At 42.6% G+C, this 22,888-nt stretch overlaps 1 protein-coding gene across 3 annotated transcripts in view; it reads right to left on the reverse strand.

The window, feature by feature from the left end:
- GNE (glucosamine (UDP-N-acetyl)-2-epimerase/N-acetylmannosamine kinase) overlaps window positions 1-22,317 on the reverse strand; it is a 32,280-nt gene extending 9,963 nt beyond the window's left edge. Inside the window, exons 1-7 of one of the 3 annotated variants that reach the window (XM_051643000.1) lie at window positions 22,265-22,317; window positions 7,180-7,388; window positions 5,383-5,834; window positions 4,104-4,256; window positions 3,448-3,660; window positions 2,689-2,776; window positions 1,412-1,622 (exon numbers count right to left, since the gene is read on the reverse strand). In XM_051643000.1, the coding sequence (XP_051498960.1) occupies window positions 1,412-1,622; window positions 2,689-2,776; window positions 3,448-3,660; window positions 4,104-4,256; window positions 5,383-5,834; window positions 7,180-7,388; window positions 22,265-22,315 (1,377 nt within the window). In that variant the 5' untranslated portion in view covers window positions 22,316-22,317. Of the gene's footprint in view, window positions 1-1,411; window positions 1,623-2,688; window positions 2,777-3,447; window positions 3,661-4,103; window positions 4,257-5,382; window positions 5,835-7,179; window positions 7,389-13,298; window positions 13,378-22,264 lie in introns of those variants that run through there. The other 2 variants (XM_051643001.1, XM_051643002.1) reach the window with 2 other exon arrangements.
- Window positions 22,318-22,888: the final 571 nt, after the last annotated feature.

The raw sequence follows: 22,888 nt of genomic DNA on the forward strand, positions 1-22,888 counted from the left end.
TGTTATGTTTGCCAAGTATAAACTGTCATCTTTTTAAGTTAGCTGTCAAACATTTTTAATACGTTGTCTATTACTGGCAGAACTATACAAGCAATGCATACTTCTTAGTGATATGATACAGGCAAAGGAAAGCTTCCTGCTGTGCCATTACCAGACATACGGGTTGAGGAACTTCTAAGCATGGAGACCATTAATTAAATCACACAGTATTTCAAAGTGATTACTTCTACTGTAAGACTGGCACTTCAGACTTAAAACTCACTCAATTTTTAAAGTCTGTGAATTTTAAGTGTATGTATCAAATTCTACCTGTTCTGATTATGATCATCATGACTAAGATCATCATAAAACTCAAATTCACCACTCTTTTCACATGCAAGATCAACAAACTATAATTCAGCTGGTTTTAAGACACCTTTTTAAAATGGTTACTGATATTTTGACAATGAAGACACCAAACCCTTCCAGACTATCTAGTCCAGCCTTCTCTTGCATTGACAGTGAAGATGCATAATAAGAAAAACTTTAAAATAATCTTCCCTTCTATTGTTTTAATACTTTACTACTTGTTCATGTGCAAGTATATCTGTTTTTTCTTTTCAGGGAAAAGGCTTCTACATAGCTGAAGGCTTCCCACTCCCATGCCCCAGTCAGTTTCCTCTTCTCTAGACTAAACAATTCTAGTTTCTTCAACTTTTATCTGTTTTCCATGTCTGCAATAATTACCGTTGTTTTTCTCCTCATTCTCTTTCCAACTGGTCTGTATCTCTGGTGTGACGCATTACAATGAACACTGTTCTGGCTGAGGCTCGGTATTGTCTTACTGATTGTGCTTCTATGCAGGAAGATACTGAGAATTTTGATTACTGGCTGTTCTTCTCTTGTTAGAAGAGATTAAAAATTCTGTATCCTATACCCACCCAGCATGATCCCATCACTCTCCCTGAGTATCTGCTGTGCTAGATGCTAATTGTTGCTCCATTACACGGCTGTGTAAAGCAGTGGGAAAGTAAAAAGACTGCTTTTAGATCCTTTCCTTTTTTTGCTTGACATATAAAAAGTTACCGGGTAAACTGAATCAGCTTTTACAAGGAACCAACTCATCTGAAAGTTAGCCTTTTCTTTGAGGCCTGTATGACTTCCCACTGAGAGGGAGCAGCTAAGATCCTGCACCAGCAATGGGCTCTGCTGGTTTAACAGCAGCCTTAGAATAGCAAATCCACAGGCAGATTGCATCAGGACTGTATGAGAGGTGCAGCAAATGAGGGAAAATCTACTTTACCCCTCAAGAGCAAAAGCCCATAGGACTGCTTTCTTTTGCAGCTTTTTTGGATCACAAGCAACTGTAGGAACAAAACCACAAAGCCCTAAGTAGTCTGCAGAATACCTAAAAGCACAACAGAATATTTACCTTCATACTGACAATGGCTACTCGGAGATTTGTTCCACCTAGATCCACAGCCAGAGCACTCTGTGTTTCTAGAATATGGTCAATATCTTGAGAGATATTATCTTTGACAGGAGGAAAACAGAATTTCTTCTGCAGTGGCTCTTTGAGGTCAATAGATTTGAGGAACTTCAAAATCCTTGGAACAGCATTACCATCTCCATATATTTTTGAGCTAGAATATGAAAAAAAAAATTAATTTAATTTGAAATAACACTGCAACCTATAAAGTTCTTCATATGACAGAAGGCTGTAGCACTGTGTCATGACAAAATCATGATATGTCTACTAGGAAAATACTGCTCACACTAGTTGAGTCTGTCATGGGATATGGTACATAGTGTTAGTAGTTTGAAGATCAAACAGTAGATTGTGCAAGTTGGGCATTAGCTCCATTTTGGAACATGAAACATAGAATCTATAAAACTGGAAAGCTAATTATGCCAAAAAATAAGTAAATTAAGAGTTCATTGGAAGGACCCACATAATATAGCTCACAAATGACAGAAAGTCTATGTGTGTGCTACATGTCCAGACAAGATGTACTCATCACACAGATGACACTATATTGATGGTACCTTCATGAGTTTCAAGCATCAGTCTGGTTTTAAAATATGGTTTCAGACATTTAGTATTAGAGAAAACAGTTTTACTACGCTACTGAGGTTATCAAGAAATATACTTTTGAGTCTTGTCCTTACTTAGACAAATATTATCTCTTGAAATTTTTATGAACTTACACGTGGAAGAACTGAAGTTCACTACTGAATGGCTGAAGAGTAACAAAAATCTTGCTATAATCCTGCAGCTCCCCTGGAAGCTTGCACTCAGGACTTTCTACCTGTCATGCCTAAGGTTGATCCAGCTATATAAAGGAATGTGTCCCTCAGGCACAAGCAGAGGTAGGAAGACAGGATGTCTTGCTGCTGTTGCTATGGAACAAGCTCTCTTAATCATGCTAGTCTAAGCTAACATAGGAATTTTATCCTCTTGACTTTGTTTGCTGTTAAATTACTAGTTATATCAAAATATTACCAGTAATATTTTGCTCTACAAATACTAATCTGCATACTGTGTATTGAACTATTATTCTGAATGAGACATGTGAAATGAAAAATAATTTGTAACTTCAAGTTAGTGCACTAAAAGCACTCCAATCAAATATCATGACCTCAGGATTAAATGCCTTTTACTCTATTGCTTCAACATACCCTGCAATGAAGGAGGATGAATGTACTTACCATGGATACTGTTTACCAAACTGCAGCTGTAGAGCATGCAGAATCTTATCCTGTGTATCCGCATCACGAACATGAAGAACATTTTCACCTAGATGACAAACGTTAATGTAATTGGACAGGCCTACTCCTCAAATTACCTTAGAGGGTAGGAAATGATTTAGAAATGAAATAATTATTTTGGTTTCCTCTCAGCAAGAAAGACTTCAGCTAGACTGACATCACTCTTCATCAGTTCTGTGCCTTCTCTTGATCCCAATAAAGCAATGGTGACTCCTATGATAAGCTGTCATGCATTACAAAACACTAGAGAGCAGAGTATTAGCCCTCAACAGAATATTATTATTAATTCTGAAATTCACAAGTGGAAACAGGAGGTAAGTGGCTATTTGTGTAATATCTGTGCACCTATGAAATACCACAATACAGTAGTAAAGAGTTTTTAAAGATATTTTTAAGTGAAATTTTAATACATGTCAAGCACCAGACTAGCTGCAGAAGAAAACAACTAGTTGCGTATTCTGCTAAATGGAATCCACTGCAAATTGAGACAAATTTTACCTTCTATTTAGATAAAAGCCTCATCATCTTACATAAAACACACAAGCAGCACTAACATGATACTGGAATAGCCAGTGAAGCTGTAAAATGGGTGAAAAATTTGTTGCCCTGATCCTGCAAGATAGTCTCTCAAGCATTCATTGTTCCTGTGGAACAAGAGCCTCAGAACCATGAAGAAATTATAGTTAAGCAAACATGTACCTGTTTCTCTTCCTGTCTGACGTGTCCCCAGATTGATTACAGGTGTCCCGAATGCTCCCACCTCTCTGACACCACAGCTGCTGTTACCAATCATACAGCCAGCGTGAGCAACTAGCTGAATGAACTGGTCAAACGGGACGTGCTTTACTGCCCGAAAGTTGGGATGATGTTCTATACCCTTCTTCCTCATCACCCGAACCATCTCTTTGCTTCCTGCAGAAAAACAAGAGGTAGAATATATGCTTCAGTTCTACTGTTAATCTGAGAGTCCAAGCACACAAAGAAGCTAATAGCTGCTCATTGAGTTGCCAGCTCTGCTATGTTCTTGTTCTCTTTTTATCCTCACAGAGTAAGTTACAGAGCTGGGTATGTAAGCCCAAGTTTGATCCCCAAATCCACTGCAAAAGCCCTTCTTGTAGTGTTTAGTTCACGTAAGAAGCACTAGTATTGCTTCTACATGTCACATGGTTTCCCTTCATTTTCCTCTCCACACTGAAAAGCTGAAATATCCTCCAGCAATGTGAACAGAGATGCACCTCTGATGCTGAGACCATCCAGCTATTCCCATCTGGCTGGATGCTCTGGCACTCCATACGAACCAATGTATGCTTGACAATCTGTTGTGCATTCCTCAGTCATGAAGGTATTTTACTCACCTGCATCCACATTAGGGAATAGAACAAGTGTTCTCTTGTTGAAGGAGATGAGTGCATCTAGCGTCAGCTCAAACATCTTTATGGAATGTTTAATATCTGTGGTTACAGGATGCTGCAGAGCAACTATGTAATCTCGGGTTTTGACATCTTCACCTGTCCAAATGGAGCCCAAGAAAAGTTTTTTATTGTCATAGGATAGTAAAATCAAGGGAGGACATAATTTTGAAACTACTAGTGTGAAAGCCTGAACAGTGAAGGATCTGAATAGGATATCTAACACATAAATTTCAAGGTTAAAATAAAACTCAAGGGACGACCTGGAGCATCTAGCTTGTTATCTGCCTCTCTAAGCAAGTGTTGTAACTTTAGAAACCACTACCCTAACAAACTGCTAACTGGCAGGTCTACATCTAAGACTTTACAACACTGTGCCAGGGTCAGAGCCTGTTCTCATACCAGTGTAAAGCCGGAATAACATCAAAGTCCTGAAGCTGTTCAGTTTTTCTGTCAGTTCTCCATCCTCAAGCAAAAACTTAATTCCCACTGCTATAAAAGAGTCAGTCATACAATGTTTTAGTACATTGGCTAAAAAAAGTATCTGCAGAATATCACCTACTGATATAAGATTTTAGCTTTCAACTACACGTTAATGTGCCACAGAGGAGACTGCTTTGTGAAACATAAAAAACAAACACAAATCCCTGTTGCTTACAGGAATTATCTGTAAGTCAAAAGCCTTTGCTGTGTGCTGCCCTGTTGCACTGCATTCCTCAAAATAATGTTCACTATATAAATTCCCTTTGATATTTTTAGATTAGCCCTGAATAACTCTGATTCTATTTAAATATATCATTTACACAAAAATAATCTGTTCCTGTAACAGTTTTGTTTTTAAATTGTTTAGCTTTGAGAAATTACCCCTCCAAGGAGTTATTTTTTTCTTTTGGCAAAAGGATCAGATGTGTTTACTAGGACAGATTTTTAGCTTTCCAACTATATATGGTAGAACACAGATCAAAAGAAAAACGTAGAAAGAAAGAAAGAAAGAAATACTATATACTATTATCAAATATACTAGTTTTTTGAGAAGAAAAAGACTTATGCTTCATAATTACCTCCAGTTAAGTAAACTTAAACTTAATAGTGACAAGTACATCTATTCCTCTCCTGTACTGTTCTCAGAGCCACTGGTCAACAGATCCTGCAGACTGATAACCTAGTTATTGACTTTGTCTAGTGTTGAAAGTCATATGACAATCATAAAAGGTGGACTGCTTACCTAGCCACATGCGTATAACACTCATGTAGTCCTTATTTCTGGCAGAGAGAAGCTTGTCATATGAGGGACAGCCTGCTAAAAGGATGCGGTCATGGTCTTCACACATGGCTATCAAGTGCTGCTCTGCACTCCTCGTGCAGCACACATGGTAATGGGCCAGTTTGGTTATAGCATGTCTGATAGAGTCATCAATGGTCCCACTGACTTCCCCACCTTCGATGTGAAGAATGCGAATATTCATCAGGGCTGCAGAGGTGGCCAGGGCCAAAGCATCAAATCTGTCCCCATGAACTATCATTATGTCAGGTTTCAGACGGTTCAGGACATCTGGTAGCTTGACTAAGGCAAGGCCCACTGACTCCACCATAGCTGCCTCATCCTCCCCTCTCACAATGGTGTGCAGTCTTGTATGAATATCAAAGTCATCTTGTTCAATCATGCGATAGGTGTTACTGAAGGTAAGAGGAAAAGAGTTAGAGTAAATACAACTTGGTTCTACAGGAACACAGCTTGACAAAGTAACTGTATACTAGAGTACTTGTACTGGGTTTGAACAAAGGCCCACTTACCACATCTCCTTCACTGAGGAAACTAGGTTTTAAGATTTTAACAGAATGTTCTCATTCATATGGAGGTCCTCCCTCATATTTAAAGCATTAAGTTTTTCTAGACAACTTTAGTGAGAAGCTTTGCTGAACATGTTCTGGAAACCCTCAGAAATCAAACCTTTTGCTCATGTGTTTGCAGAGCTTTCAGGAGAACAGGTATGGCATGATTTAATTTCAAGAAAGTTATGTTGACTCCTCACAAATATATTGACTTTACTGGACAGGTATGTAAATACAACACATATGATGCAAAGCAGAAGCTTGTATGTTCAAGATAAACATCATGCAGCTAGCATCCATTTTTCAGGTTCTGTATTTGAATTGCATCATCTTACATAATCATAGACTTAAGAAATCACCGCACAGACAGGCCTTGCATTCAGAGGAAACAGTCTTTGCCACTAAAGAAGTGTTTTCCACAACTACTATAAGCTCCAGTCCATAATGAGAAAATTAAAACATTCCTTCAAGTCTGAGAACGATTATTGTTTACAGTTACATCCTTGAAATATGAAAGATCATATGTCTGTATAAGATTGTCTTTCACATTCACTAAACCTAACTTAAGTAGTCTGCACACTCTGGCTGGAATAAGAGAGAAAAAAACCCCAGAGGTTTCAAATTTTGTCCACAACCCATCTGACACTTTAATTATCTTACTCAAAAGATTACATTTTTTCACTGATTTAAATCAGATTTATTTTTCATTAAATCCACTCTGCTACTCAGATTCTACAAATGAAAATCTCACTATCTGCAAGATAAGCAAAGACAGCAAAGACTGTAAAGTGCTCCACGTTAAGTAAAGAAGCAATCTCAATTCTGCTCACTACTGTAGAACACAGCATATATTCCTACAAGTAACTTGTCAGGCAACTTTTTTTTTTTTAAAAGGTAAATCCGTTTCATGCAACTGAGTGAAGTAGCTCTGATTTTTGTAGCGTAAACTGTGTTACAATTCAAACTCCTTTTACAATTACCCTTCATAGACCTTCCTTTTTCCCTATGTGCATTTAACTCAGAAAACTTTCTTCTATCCTGTATTCTTTTCTTTCTGAAAGGTCAAAATCAAGTGAACAAACAGGACTGCATTTTTGGTGTTATTTAGCAATAACATTCAATAACCTGGATGTTATTTGCTAACACCCAGAAAACAGACTACTGGCAGAGATATAAAAATTCACCTTACCCATAATCATCAATCAGGTGGGAACCAAGCACTACAACATCCAGCTCAAAGAACTGTGGTTCTGCCTTAATACCAAACATAATGGGAGCTAATTTCGAATAATCAGCACGGTTGCAAGTAGCAACACAAACACGAAGTTTCTGGTTGTTTCCATTCTTCTCCATGACTTCCTTTTGTTTCTGTTTTGAAAGATTCTTGAAATACACTTCCTGGATTGACAGAGGTGGGGGAAAAAGTGCATTAGTAATAATCTTTATAGCAAGTAAATGGTATGCTTCATGATCAGCTCACAGAAGTGCAGCCCAGAAATGTGGACACATACTAACTCATCCATCGTTAACAGACAAGTTATACCTTACTGTACCTAAAATGAGAAGATTTTAGAAAATGACAGATTTATTAATACTTTTTTCCTTAAAATTCACTTATTTTTCATACCTCTATTTCTATAAATAATATATACAAATCCTCTATAAACAAAATTCAAGTATTATGAAGCTCAAGTGTAATTAAAACAGTAAAATTACTTTTCCCTATTCAGATGAAAACTTCTGTGTAAGTGGGAAAATTATCAATGCCTTCATAAATGAAAGAAAAAAATTCTCATGTTCCAAAACAACACAATGGAAAAACTGCTGAAAGATGCATCCACTGACAGACCTTGTGAACAAAAAGAGAAAGCTTCTGCTCAAGTTAGTTTATGTTTCTGTTAAACACACTTTGGTGAGCTACCGTGAGTTAAACATTGACTTCTAAACCTTTCCATACTTCACAGGCCAAAGTACAGAAACATGTTCAATATTACAACAATAGAATCATACAATGGTTTGGGTTGGAAGAGACATTAAATATCATCTAGTTCCAACCCCCTTGCATGGGCAGAGACACCTCCCACTGGACCAGGTTGCTCAAAGTCCCCTCCAACCTGGACTTGCACACTTCCAGGGAGAGGGCTTCCACAACCTCCCTGGGCAACCTGTTCCAGTGTCTCACCACCCTCACACTAAAGAATTCTTCCTAATGTGTAATTTAAATGTTGTCTTACTAGGCAACAGCTTTAGGAGACAAGTAGAGAAATAAGGACAATTATTAGAATCGGGCAATTTGGCGGATATTGAAAAAAAAAAAGTTCTGAAAATTGAAATGCCAGACACTCAGTATTTTTACAAGAAATATCAACAGTTACTGTAACAAGTGTTTTCTCTAATGCAATTTTACAGCTTGTTTAGTAGATTATTAAACTATGTAATTAATAATTTTTAATGTATACTCTTTTGCCCTGCTGTTTTTAGTGTGAGGTATTTTTTCATTTAGCAATTGGAAAAAACATTTTTGAGAAAAAGAATACATCAATAATTCCCCCAAAATAGCCCAAATGTCCTGTCCCCCAAAAAGAGAAACTACTAAGTTGTTAGTAGAGGGTATCAGACCAGCTATTTATAGTTTTCTGGTTTTCTCTTTCTGAAAATAGCCGGATTTTAAGCAAGTACCATCCATTTGGTATGAAATCTAATATTATGTCAGATTTTTACTTCTATTTAATGGGAAGTAAACTTTTTCCAGATTTAATGCATAGGGATTGCTCATCTCTGACTCATACAGAGCAGTATCAATTCCCCTGCTGGTTTGCTGTTACACAAGTGTGAAAAACTGACATCTAATCTCACAGTCCTTTTATATTGCACTTCATTTCTTTCAGTACATTTTTAAAAGAAAGGCTACCGTGACATCCCACTGTTAGGAAACTTAAAAATTCATCACCTTTTCAAAGATTTCCCTATTTTTAACAGAGATTAGCTTAGGTTTTATTACACATAATGAAACAATGTTTTGGTATAACAGTCATGACAGGGTGGTCAAGAATCTATCCCACGTTGTCAAAGACATTTCTAGTCTCTGCCTTCACTCCACTATTGCTCTGCAAAACTATGGCAGTGATGTTTTTTTCTAGTTTAACTCCAACAACCAGGATTCCTGAGAGAGTAGTTTACACTGCCTTTTAGAACAAAACTGAAGTGGCAAAAACACAAAGATGCCTGCCATGACTAAGCTCATTAAAAATAGCATTTCCCATTTCCTCAAGGAAAGCAGATAGGGCTATGCAATCCAGCTGTGGTAGATAAGATATAACCTGGAATTTCAACCTTTGATTACTATCTTGACAAATTAGGCTTAGTTATACAGATCCAGCCATAAAGTAATAGGTATTATTTGGTTTATATGAGGCGAATTAATTATTTCCTCATGCTGAAAACATCTGCAGTTATCTGCATCTATGATGACTGTTTTCATTTAATCTTGTCTTTTATCCAACAGTCTTGAAATATTTTAAATGTATGTAAGCAACTCAGTACCTCATGTTGAAAATGGAGAGAGACTTTTGCAAGATTTTAGATGCTATATAAAGGTAGGTGAGAGAGCACATCACCTGTATCACTGAGGGAAACCTGGAATCACAGCAGCTAGATTCACATCTAACAGAACCACTGCTTGCTTTTTCCATTTCTAAGCCAACCTCTTCTTGGAGATGGTTCTGAGCAGGACATCCTGTCACTGCATATGTAAAAACCGCTCCCAGTTAAAACAAAATAGTATTCAAGATGTTAAGACCACTTCTGACCTCCCTATAAGCTTGTCTTTAAAACTTCATGAATAATGTTAGTATAGTTAGAAGCAAACCTCTCCAAGTCAGCCACTGCTGCATGCATTTCTAAACTGTATAAACTGAGAAGCAAAAGTAAAAGGGCACAGAAAAAGGAAGTGACAAAGTCAGCCTGCTCAGAGTCTGCTTACTCCAAGTTACCTACCTGCCTGAACTAGAACCATTACTTTCCCTCTGACAAAGCAGGTAGCTTTGCATATATGCAAAGCAGGCTTTTAAAAAGCAGACTAGTTTTCCATTCTCCTTGACCTTCAAACAGTGTCTAAAATTCCAGAACCTTTCAATCCAAATCCAGAAAATACCATCTCTTAAAATACTACTATATTTTCAGGCCACACAGATCACATTTAACTACAGTTGCTACTGGTCTCTTGAAATTATTTTGTTGGTAGATGTGAAGATGACAGTTCACAGACATGTGAACTGACCAAAATCAAAAGGAATTAATGCTATTTGTGCATTTTACTTTGTGTTAACAAAAGGTTTCAGTAAGCCTCACAGCAGAATTATTTTTAGTACTGCCTTAAACCTCTCAAACGCAAGTTTCAAAAAGTTGCAAGTAAGCCACACACAGGCCTTGGTGCAAAGCTTTTCTACTGCTCTCAGTTTTAACACCTGTTTTTCTGAAGAACCAAAATATTTACCCTAGCAAAAGGACTGATAACAGTCCAATATAAGTGTTACCTACAGAGAAATGTACCACTAATTAAACTGATCTGTTGCTTTTCAGGTTAAGTTGGATGATGATTTCTAAAGAGGTTTGTGGTGTATTTCTACATCACAGTTTAAAAACAGAATCCTATCTTGACTCTGACCTATTCTGAGCCTGTAAATGCAAAAATAATTCTGCATTTTCAGACAGCATCCACTATCAACAAGTACTGGCGAAGTCCCTTCAACCATTAACAGTATATTCCTTCAAGGAGAGCTGTAATGTCTAAGCTATGTAATTTTAAGTTTGTTGCCACTATTATTTCACTATTAACAGTTTTTGAAGGCTAATAATCTCTTTTTAGACCTGTCCACTAAAATTCTTTAATATAATTAATCACCAACAGTTTCCTCTTAGTTTACAGGTGTTTGACAATATACTGAATTTGATCTACAGTCTTCTCTAGTCTGGGACCTTGTGTTCTACCCCTTCCACCTTGCTGGGACTGGTAATCTTCAGCAGAAAGGAGAATAAATAAAACAGTACTCCATGAAAGACTCCTTGAAATAATTAATCTCTTCTTTTTGTTTACTGCTCTTCTATATTCCATCTTAAGGCTTTTAGACTATTAGATGTTCAAGGACTTTTTATGACTGGGGAATTCTGGACCAGGTTTTACGTCAACCAAGTAGCTACTGTTATCAGCCTCAAGTGCTTGAGACATCCCTTTATCAGTGTTTCAAAAATAAATTATACCACCTGCATGTTCTACATTCACATTTCTAAAGTGATGGTTTTCAAAATCAAAGAACCTGGAGCACTTCTTTTTACAGTCTCTACAGCGAGAGGCCCCAAACCCTGTGCACACATCACCCCGTGCTGAGGCGAGAAACCCTTCCCACCATTTCCCCCCAATGATTGGGATGTATCTCTTTATTGCTCCACTTCCTTTTGAGTGTTTGGGATCACCCTCTTTAGGTGTCTCGAGCACATAGACACATTACGCCAGTGCAGGGTCTGCCCAACTGCACCTCCTTTCTTTCCACACCTGCAAAGTATGATTCCTGCTATACACCCCAATATTCACTAGCACACACCTCTGCATGGAAAACCCTTCTGCTGTGCAAGATGTATGTGTGCCCATGTTTGTGTGCAGGACCTGTGCTGCTCAGTACAATTCCAGGCTCCCAAGAAGAAAGACAAGGAGCTACTGGAGAGAGTCTGGTGGAGGACTATGAAGATGACTAGGGAACAGGAGCACCTCTCCTATGAGGGAAGAGATGGAGAGAAGGGATGCCATCCAGAGGGACTCTGACAAGCTTGAGAAGTGGGCTTGCACAAACTAGATGAGGTTCAACAAGGCCAAGTGCAAGGTTCTGCACCTGGGTCAGGGCAATCCCAAGCAAACACAGGTTGGGTGCAGAATGGATGGGTAACAGCCTGAGGAGGACTTGGGGGTGATGGTAGATGAGAAGCTCAACATAGGTCATCAATGTCTTGCAAGCCAGAAAGCCAACCATGTCCTAGCCTGCATGAAAAGAAGTATGGCCAGCAGGTCAAGGGAGGTGATTCTTCCCCTCTGCTCTCATGAGACCCCACCTGGAGTGCTATGTCCAGTTCTGGAGCCACGAAGACAATCCGAGGGCTGGAGCACCTTTCCTACGAAGACAGGCTGAGAGAGTTGGGGTTGTTTCAGCCTGGAGAAGAGAAGGCTCCAGGGAGACCTCATAGCAGCTTTCCAGCTTTCCAGTACCTGAAGGGGCTACAGGAAAGCTGGGGAGGGACCTTTTTATAATACCTTGTACTAACAGGACAAAGGGTAATGGATTGAAACTGGAAGAGGGAAGATTTAGGTTAGACATTAGGAGGAAATTATTCACCATGAGGGTGGTGAGACACTGGAACAGGTTGCCCAGGGAAGCTGCGGAAGCCCTATCCCTGGAAGTGTTCAAGGCCAGGTTGGATGGCGCTTGGAGCAACCGGGTCCAGTGGGAGCCGTCCCTGCCCACACAGGGGGGGTGGAACTAGAGGAACTTTAAGGTCCATTCCAACTCAAACCATTCTATGGTTCTATGAATGACTCAGAGACCTGGGTCTGTTTAGCCTGGAGAAGACCAAGAGAGGATTTCATTGACGCTTATAAATATCAAAGGGTGGCTCTAAAGATGACAGGGCCAGACTCCTTTCAGTGGTGTCCAGTGACAGGACCAGAGGAAAGGGGCACAAGCTGGAACACACAAAGCTCCATCTGAACACGAGGAAAAACTTCTTTTAAGTGCGGCAGAGCACTGGGACAGGCTGCCCAGAGTCCCCCTCTCTGGAGATACCCGAAACCTGCCTGGATGCAGCCCTGTGAAACCTGCTCAAGGCAAAACTGCTTTAGCAGAGGCTTGGACCAGATAATCTCCTCAGGTCCGACTCCTGAGTCTACGATAACTTCCCCCACGGCCCTGTCAAGCCCAGGCGTGCCAGGCCCAGCCCCTCAGCACCCCCGACCCTACGGCGCACAGGTGGTGCCTGGGTGGGGAGAACCGCTCCCTCCTCCCGGCGCACCCACCCCCCCCCAAACCCCCACGGACGCCTCCCGGGGCAGGCAGAGCAGAGCCCCGCGCCTCCCGAGCACGCAGGCCGCGCCAGGGCCGCTCCCCCGCCCGCAGCCCCGGCCTCCCGCCTCCTCCCTCCCTCCCGCCGCCGCGGGCCCGGCGTGGCTCCCGGCGCCTCCGCAGCGCCCCGGCCCCGACACCCCAGCCCTCCGGGTCCGCCCCGCTCCCTCCGGGCACCCGGCGCGGGCCGCCCGGCCCTCACCCCGCCCGGCCGTCAGCTCTCCCGCCGTCACCTCTCCCGCCGAGGCCCGGCGCGGCGCAGCGCAGGGCGGCCCGCCCCGCCGAGGAGGGAGGCAGGCAGGCCCCGCGGCTGCGCAGAGCCGGGGCCGCGGCCGCAGCCCGGGCCGGGCCGCGCTGGTGCTGCCTGAGGCAGGCGGCGGCAGGGAGGTTTGCTCCCGGAGCGAGGGGCCGCATCCTCGTATCAGGACAGCGTACTGTCATAGGATGTGAGGCGTTTTGGGTTGGAAGGAAACTTAAAGATCACCTCGCTCCAACCACCCTGGCAGGGACACCTCCCGCCAGCCCAGGCTGCTCCACGCCCCGTCCTACCTGCCCTTCAGCACTGCCAGGGATGTGTTCCAGCTTCCCTGGGCCAGCGTCTCGCTGGGCTCGCAGGGCTAACCTAAGTCTACCCTCTCTCAGTTTAAAACTGTTCTCCCTCGTCCTATCACTTCATGCACCTGTAAAAAGCCCCTCCCCAGCTTTCCTGTAGCCCCTTCAGGTACCAGAAGGCCACTATAAGGTGTCCCTGAAGACTTCTCCGGGCGGAACATCCCCAGCTGAGCCTGTCCTCATGGGAGAGGTGCTCCAGCCTCTTCTCATCATCTCCTCTGGGCTTCCTGCAACAGCTCTACGTCCTCCCCGTGTCCTTCCCTAACAGAGCACAGGACGCCAGGTGGGGTCTCACCAGAGCGGAGTGGAACGGAATGACCTGATGCAACAGGCATCAGATCACTCCAGTTAAAGCGGCTGAATGATCTTACAGCTTCAGTGGAGATGGCCATCCTATTAACAGCTTTTAAAATGAGGGCTGTCTGAAAACTATGAGGTTGCCTTCAGGTGATGCAAAGTGAGGACAGAAACATCCCGTGGGAATGCATGAAAGAATAAGGAGGTTGCCCAAACTTGCAGGCTGTGAGGAACTGTAGGCCTCTACGGTTGGAGCACCCACCTGCAAATCATGAATTGCTTCTGGGTGTGCTGCAGAATTACACTATTTTGGTGTTAATTCAACCAAGAATGCCTGCATTTCCTTAAATCTTGTTGACTTCATTGGCATGCAATGTAATTAGATGTTTAACCAGCTGCCAAGTATTGATCATCATCTATGTGTTTCAGTTGATTGCAAAAGAGTTGAGTTTTGTTTTCTCACACTGGGTGTGTTCAGGGGTCAAAGCGGTCTCTAATTAGTGCAATGAGTTTGAATATGTGCAACATGAGCAACCTATGCCCACTATATTTTGTTATGAAGGCACCTAAAGAAAGCATCTTCACAGCTACTGCCACACAAGCCTAGTAAAATAAGAATTCTTCATCCATTTTTCTCCCTCTGATCTCAGATTAGTGTGGCTGAAACCTGACAGTCTAATACAGTAGGACCACCCATCTGATCAAGCCTGTGCCATGTTTAGCTATTTGGCACTTGTGTTCTGACACAGTCAGTCCAAAGTGTATCTTTGTTCATCCATATAACATATAATGTGTCTCAACTCCCTTTTGCTTTTGCTCTCTACTTATTTGAAAAATTAGCCTTAATACTGACTCCTGTGTCTGACACCTAAAAGGAAACAGATGCAAGAAATGGGAATGGTTGCATTCCTGTCATTTACTAGGAAGAAAATGTTGAGTTTTCTAGCAGTTACAAGTATTTGTTTAGAAAGACTTTGAGAAACAAATGCTAAAGTTTTAAACTAAAAGAAGAAATCTTAAAAGCCAATTGAGGAAATATAATTTAAAAAGTAAAAAATATTAAGACTTGCCCTGGGTAATTTAAAATTTTGAATGGAGTGCTTCCCAAGAGAGACAGAAAAAACATCTTATGGTGACATTCAGAAAGCCCTGACAGCTGTGGTCTACTGAATCATAGCTTCTGAAAACCTCAGTGTTCTGAAAATATTGCAACACACCCACTTCTCAGGGGATATTGCTTCCTTCTAGAGCGATCATGCTGCTTAAGATTTGAACAAAAAGACCAAGATCATGTGGTTTGGTTTGCAGCTGGTTCTTTGGAAACCCATCCTGAAAGAAATGAAAGGTGCTAAACTGGTCTGAAGGGATTTGTCAGTGCATCACTGTTGTCCAGGAGATGGACAGTGGACAGACAAGAGTCAGTAGGACTGTGATCTTCTGCTCAGAGACAATGAACTGTGTTACTTCTTCCCTCCTGAGAGCAAAGGAGTATGTCTACATGTACATCATGTAGATGTACAACATCTACATGAGGTAGAGCTTTAATTACTTCTTTCCTTAACTCTTCATTTACATCCACTTTATTTATGTCAAAACCAGCTGCTGAGTGAGAAAGTGAAAACTTAGGCTTAGCTTTTCAAAACTGGAACTAGAACTAGAAGCAGCTGTCCATGTCAATTACATACTCGAAAGCATCTTGAATTTAAAGGTAAGGGTCACAGTGCTTTCAGAAGAGCAGGTCCTTCTGACACAGCCAAATTAAGAACTTCTGAAGATTCTGGCACAGCAGTGCTCAGCTGCCATGAGTGCACTGAACTATGAATATCCCTTTTAGGAAAAGACCAAGTAACACACTCTATATGATGTAAGGAAAATATAAGCAGTAGGGACACTGTAACAAGTTATTAACTTCCTGCATTTTCTTCTTTGCTCTTCCAAGTTAAAACTACCAGGTGAGCTGTGCAGTTAATAGTAACTGCAAGCAACCACAGCAGTGTGTTAGATAGGCCAGTATAACATTGATATAAGCTTAATTAAGCTTACAGCCTGTATCTGACGTTTCAGAGAAAGGGAAGAGATGGAAGATATGACAATTACATACATGCTATACAAAGGGAAATTTAGGGATTTATTCTGTCTGCACCATGACAGAGACACAACCACCATACTAACCTTTGGTCAGTGTCTTATTCTAACACAAAAAGAGGACCTGCATGTAGGTAAGACTGTTGGGCATAAAATTCCCAGCCAAGGGTAAGGAAATACAAAACTATGTGAAAATGTGTTACCTGTCTCAGGGAGGTGATGTGTCCAAAGAAGAGCAACAAAGATGGGGAATATGAGGAGTGGCTGAGGGAACTGGGGTTGTTTAGCCTGGAGAAAAGCAGACTGAGGGGAAACATTGCTCTCTACAACTACGTGAAAGGAGCATGTAGTGAGGTGGGGCTTGGTCTCTTCTCCCAAATAAAAAGTGATAGTATGAGAGAAAACAGCCTCAAGTTGCACCAGTGGAGATTTAGATTGGATATTAGGAAAAAATTCTTCACCAAAAGGGTTATCAAGCATTGAAGCAGGCTGTGCAGACATGGCAGAGTCACCACTCCTGGAGGTTATTCAAAAAACATGTACATGTGGTACTCAGGGACGTGGTTTAGTGGTGGAGTTGGCAGTGCTAGGCTAGCAGTTGGGCTTGATGATCTTAAGGGTCCTTTCCAACCTAAATGATCCTATGATTTTATGCTAAAACCAGGTGCATCAAATTCCAGGTAACAAGCAGAGTTGTGAATCTCATTGAAATAATTAGGAATTAGCTAAAAAAGAACCCCACAGGATTTTCTTTAGAGCTGTCAGTTTTCTCTGACAGATTAACAGCTTCTTTTTTATTGGAAAGATGGCATACACTGATGCCTGGTGTATTTCAAGAGAATTGCATTTGCCTATATCCTATAAAATTTGAGTAAAGTTTCCAGTAGCAGTTCAAGTTGTAGGATACAACAAAGGCATGGTATGAAAAGCAACCTCTATTCTAGGGGATTCCTTGGTTGGGGGCAGGAGGGTGAGCTAATATCCACTTCAAACCTACACAGAGTGCTGGCAACCTCAACAGGATTTTTTTCTGTTTGTTCAATCTCTAACTTGAGCCTTTATCTTAATTTCAGCTGAAAAGAATGACAAAACTCTTCTTTTCCACTCTCTCTCTCTGAAAATAAAATAGTGGAACTGACCCAGTTTTTGCTGTCATCATGTGATTCACACTGCTTATGTGATGTTTAGTCCTTCAAAAGGGTCTGTTTTCCTTACTTGGATTAAAAACTCTTAAGGGTATGGTTTGTCTGTTTCTTCTGAAGCTCCACTCTGTTTGGTTCTGCTGGAGAGGACATGATTACTACTGCTGATTGTTGACACACACTGAAAACCCACTGGGGAATATGACACAGTTCAACATACCCAAGCTGCCTTCAAACCAGTTGGTCTTGAACAGTGATGGCAGCGTAGGCTGGGGTGATTCTTGTGATGGAATTCTTCCTGTGCTGATACCTGTGCCGTGCATTGAAACCCCTTGATCAGCAGACAACACAGTTTACTTAGAACAACTTAGGGTATGTTTAAACAGGAATTAATAGAGCTGCCGTATATGCTCAGAGTATTTGGCCAAAAGCCAGTGAGGAATCAACTTGACTGGACACTGTCATCACTAGGTAAGAACAGTGGGTAGGTTTGCCAAATACCAGATCACAGTTTCCACCTCAGCTACAGGTGGGAGAGTTGTTTGTTGTGTGTACTTGTTCAAGAAGACAATGCAGAAGGAACAGCCAAGTTATCTGAATTCAAATGGCTCTCATATGTGAAAGGCTAGAAAGCAAGTAAGTTCCGTTAAGCGGTTTTGGGCTTTTATCACATTAACAAGTTGTATTATCTTTCTTTAAAGAGGCAAGTTTGCAAGACTGAGCTTAATTCTCTACCTAGGTTTCAGCAGCAGCTAAACTTATATTGTTTCTGCTTCATTCCTACTGTATTATCACATTTTTAAAGATGGAAGATACCAGAATTACTGTATTCTGGTAGTGCTGTGGTTCTAATCGAGTGTTCTGTTCTGCACCATGCAGCTCCCTGCCCTCAAGTCAGTCTTCCTTTCAGTAGCTGCAAGGAGAACTAAGGGTGGTTGTGCTGTCAATCCAGAGAGGAGCAGCAGTGCACCTGGGTCTGTGGAGGCTTGTGAGCTCTAACAAAGGTGCAAGAGCTCTGCTGTCTGGGAGAAAGAAGTCTAGCAGGCCAGGTGCTGGGAAAAAAGGAGGGAAGGAGTCACAGATTAACATCTAGCAAGAAGACTGCCTAATTTTTCCACTGAAAATTGACCTACAGTGTTGAAAAGAAAGTTAAATGGCTGCCAGTTAGGATCAAATTCTGGACTCTTGCCACTACTAGTAAATACCTTGTGTGTTGCAAACAGGTCTAGAGGTTCCTATTTGCTCTTCTGAACCAACTAGTATCTCTTTTACATCTTTCTTATCCCTTCTGAGGCTGTAAGGCATCCTACTTGCATGCAGCTCTGTTTTCAATGTGACTGTCTGCTGACAAATACTTGAAATATTATGTCTCCACTGGTAATTCCTAATTTCTAATTATAGGGGCTAATAATGCTACTACATAATTACCAAAGAAATCTGTTAAACAGAGATACAATGTCAGGACTAAAGGATTATAATAATAAGCATGTATTTCCACATTTTTCCATAATAAAATAATTTGGTTTGTGTGTAGTTTGTGGACTTTTACTTTGGCTATTAACTGCACTAAGACAAAAATATGATTAAATAAGAATATATCATTGTAAAGATAGCTACAGTACAAAGCATATAGTCAGTTTACAGTTTCAAAGACAGATGAGGAAATTTTGAGAGGCAGAGAATATAAAATGGACAAAGAAGTGTAGCTGAAGCTGTTCACTAGGGGTAAATCCTCCTGTCTTGGAAGCTTGTAAGACACCAGGATCATTAGCTGAGTTATTCAAATGTGATTGTACAGCAATCTCAAATTCTTAACTATTACATGGCTATTATAATTTCTTGAAAGAATTTTAGATTTTCATTTTAGGAAGCTTGCAGAAGGTCAATGCCAGTCAAAAGCACGGTGTCTTCTGTATCAGGCATTACACAAAAGTACGTAGTTGTTTTTAGTTCTGAGTCAAGAATAAAATGTCCTCATTTTTTGTTTGGAGTATCTATAGCTTTTATTTCCATTACCAGCAATCTCCAGAAATGTTGTGGGTTTTTTTTCCAAACAAGAAACAAGAGTTAAGGAAAAGTAAAAGAAAGCACACAACTTTAAAAGAGGAATTGTCTCTAAAGAGTGCATAGAAAGCCTTCAACCAACAAACCTTCTGTAAATGTGCTTTACTCAGACAGAAAGCCAGGACCTTGTAAATGATGAAGAGCAAATCTGTGGAGTTCAGGATGACATTGAGGAAAGAAAGAAACCCTCATGTTAAATGGCCATTTAACTTCTTTCCTTCTTTCTTTTGGTACTTATCTGGAAAAATCATGTGAAGAGTGTCTGAGCAAGCTTTTATTGCTGAAATTGTCAGAGATTGAATGAACTGGAAAAAAAAAAAAAAAAAAAAAATCCTGTTGAGGATGCCAGTGCTTTTTCCAGAGCTTTGTGTGGGCTTCAGATGGATACTGTCTCACCCACTCAGCCTCTACTAAGGAATCTCCTAAAACGGAGGCTTCCTCTCAGTGCCTCTGCTGCGTCCTGCAAGTCAGGACAGTGTAATTTACTCAGCTGGATTTGCTATCCATCTTCATTTATTAAAACTTTGACTTAGTACTAGATAATGGAACGTGATGCACAATTACAAAGAAATAAAAGCAATGCTAAAATATTCTGATTTTGCAGGAAGGGCAGCTCTCCCAACAGATGTTCTAACTTCAACACACGCCACCACAGGCTATGCCAAGTCCCTCCAGGAAAGACCATGCAACACTGAGAGACAAGCAGTCTATGTTCCCAAGGCCTTCTACATACCAGGATACTGGAGGTTACTCAAAATCATGTGGTTGCAGATAATTTTCTGACTGGCCTGGCTTCTGAAACAGCATTTTTTAGAAACTCTGCCTGAATGTCCCTGGCATTTGGCTACTGAGACTCCATGTTGTGAAGCTCTCTTTCTTACCTTTCCTGTGCTTTCTGAAACTTCCTTGTGTATCTCTAAAAGGCACCTATGAAATACGTTGTGTAGCAGGCTCTTACGCCTGTTATCTTCTCATACAAAGTTCTATGAGCCATCTTCATCTTTTACAATGAAATGGTAAGAAAAAGGATCCAATTTAAACAGGGTTTTCAACAGAGCATTTTGTATTTTTGAAGCTAAGTCAGCAGGAAAATCACTGTGATTGGCTTCTACCACATGAAATCATGCTGCTTTATGGAAAATATTACAGGGATCCTTGACTCTGCCCTAGTCTCATTTCAAATAACTCACAAAAATCCCCTTTCTCTGAGCAGCACAGTGTTGATGAGAATGTCCTTTCCTTAATTACTTCTGTTAGTGTGGGCTACCAACCTTCTTACTAGCTGAAGTTTTCCAGGCTGCAGGCAGACTTGTTAAACATGATATGCTAAAGGAGCAGAGGTGAGAACTTTTCAGGTGAAAGTGCTCTCAAGTAAAAAAGTCCAGTTAGTTTTTGTGTACCAACATTATAATTTAAAGCCTTGGTGGACATGCAAACATTTTATAATTTCATTGATGCCCTTGACTTCCTTAAATTGAAGGGGGAGCTTTGTTTATTTTCACGTCTGTCCCTAAGCTGGTTTACTCTTTAGCATCTGATGTCCTGACACAATGGTGTCACATTTAGACTGAGAGCACCATAGGGAATCACTACTATAAGAGGGGGCAAAAATGATTAATTTCTTACATAAAGAAAGACAAGAGACCTATTTTCAGTGCTTGTTGGAAATCCATTTCTTTAAAGCCTAAATCAGGGTCCTAGATGGAAGCCTTCACTGGAGAACATCCAAGGTGATCTTATTTCTCAACACCTCCAGATCTCAGGGAGACCTGGAGCCAAATTTGAAGCCGAAGATGGCTGGGAGGCAAGAAGAGGATATGTAAAGAAACACTTCACAAAGGGAGGCGTGTCCAACTGACATGATAAGACATTCAGATTCAAATCACTGCCTTTGTGTAATAGGCACACACCTTTTGTTTTGTATTTTGGCAGACATCACTTCCAATGCCCTTCCTACAAACCTCCAGTCCACACAACCATATTCCCTGGTAGCATAAACAACTGACAGGCAGCCACGAAACTACCTCTATAGCTTGGGGCAACTGCATCGGCAGAACTGTTTCCTGCAACGGGAGTGCTGGCTAAGGGGCAAGGAATCAGGACCACCCCCGGCAGGCCTGGCTGGCTCTTCGGGCCTCTCCAATGCCACCTTCCCAACCTTTCTGAACTTGCCTCTCCTCTGCCTCCCCCTCAATGTCGTTTTCACTTGTTAGATGAATGCCTCTGAGAAAAGCTACCTAGAAAATTGCCCCACTGAGATTAAGCCCCCTTGTTAACCCTGCTTCCACTCATGTCTTTTCTCTCACTGCCTGTCCATACCCTGCTTGGATGTGAACCCTTTGAGGGACCATGCCTTCCACCCCACTGTGCCTGTACAGCACCAGGTGTGGTGGGACCAGTCTTCACTGCCACTTATACACGAGTGATCAAAATCCTAAAACCCTGCCGAGACCCTCCCGCAGGCAACAGCCTCACGTCGGAGCGTCCAAACCTAACCTCTCATCTCCCAGATAACCGGGAAGGAAGTCACCACGACAAGAAGAGTGCTAGCTTCAGGAAGGTCAGCAGCTCCCCGTGGCTTGCTAAGGACTTTAGCTAACGCAAGGAGAATCCGGAGAACGGGGGCACAAACAGCCAACCATTTAGCACCGCTCTCCAGAGAACTTCTCAACGCCCAGCCCAGGAGCCCCGCACGGCCGCAAATCGCAGAAGCCGGACGGTGAAGAAGCGGAGCACGGAGACGTGTCCCGCCTTGTCACCTGCCGCCACATCCTCGCCGAGCGGGCAGAGCTGCTCCCTCCGGGCGCTGCCCCGCACCCGCTGCCCCGCACAGGGCGCGGCCCCCCGGCCGCTGCCCGCAGCGCGGCCGCTGCCCCCCGGGGCACAGCGCTGCAAAGGGCGGCGCCGCACGGCGGGCACGCCCGCACCGCCGGGCCCTGCCCCCGGGACCCCGCAGCCGCTGACTTACGTGGGGGCCGCGGGCCAGCGGCTCCCGGCGCGGCGGCGCGTTGGTCCCCATGGTGACCTCCTGGTGCTCAGCCGGGTGCCCCTGCCGCTGCCCCGCAGCCGCTGCCCCGCAGCCGCTGCCCCGCAGCCGCCGGACCGGAGCCGCCGGACCGGAGCCGCGGGAGCGGCACCCGAGGCCGGAGCCGCGCCGGGCCCGCCCCGCGCCGCAAGCACCGCCCGCCCGCCGGCGTGATGGGGGTGGGGGCGGTCTCGTGTGCGGGGTGCTGGGCTGGTGTCGGGACGTGCCGGCTCCTGGGGGGTGACCCCGCACCGGGCGCTGGCAGTGACCAGGGCTTGGGCAGCGCGGTGGCCAAGGCCGTGGCCGAGTTCCTACAGGGCAAGGTGGGAAACGGGGGAACAGTGCTCGGGGTGCCCAGTATGTTGGGCGGTATTTCATAGAGTCACAGGACGGTTTAGGTTGGGAGGCACCTTAAAGATGATCTAGTTCCAACCCCCATGCATGGGCAGGGACACCTCCCACTAGACCAGGTTGCTCCAAGCCCCATCCAGCCTGGCCTTGAACACCTCCAGGGATGGGGCAGCCACAGCTTGTCCGTGAAACCTCTTCCAGTATCTCACCACCCCT

This window comes from Apus apus, chromosome Z (genome assembly GCF_020740795.1).
Source record: "Apus apus isolate bApuApu2 chromosome Z, bApuApu2.pri.cur, whole genome shotgun sequence".
In the NCBI taxonomy this organism is placed as follows: Eukaryota; Metazoa; Chordata; class Aves; order Apodiformes; family Apodidae; genus Apus; species Apus apus.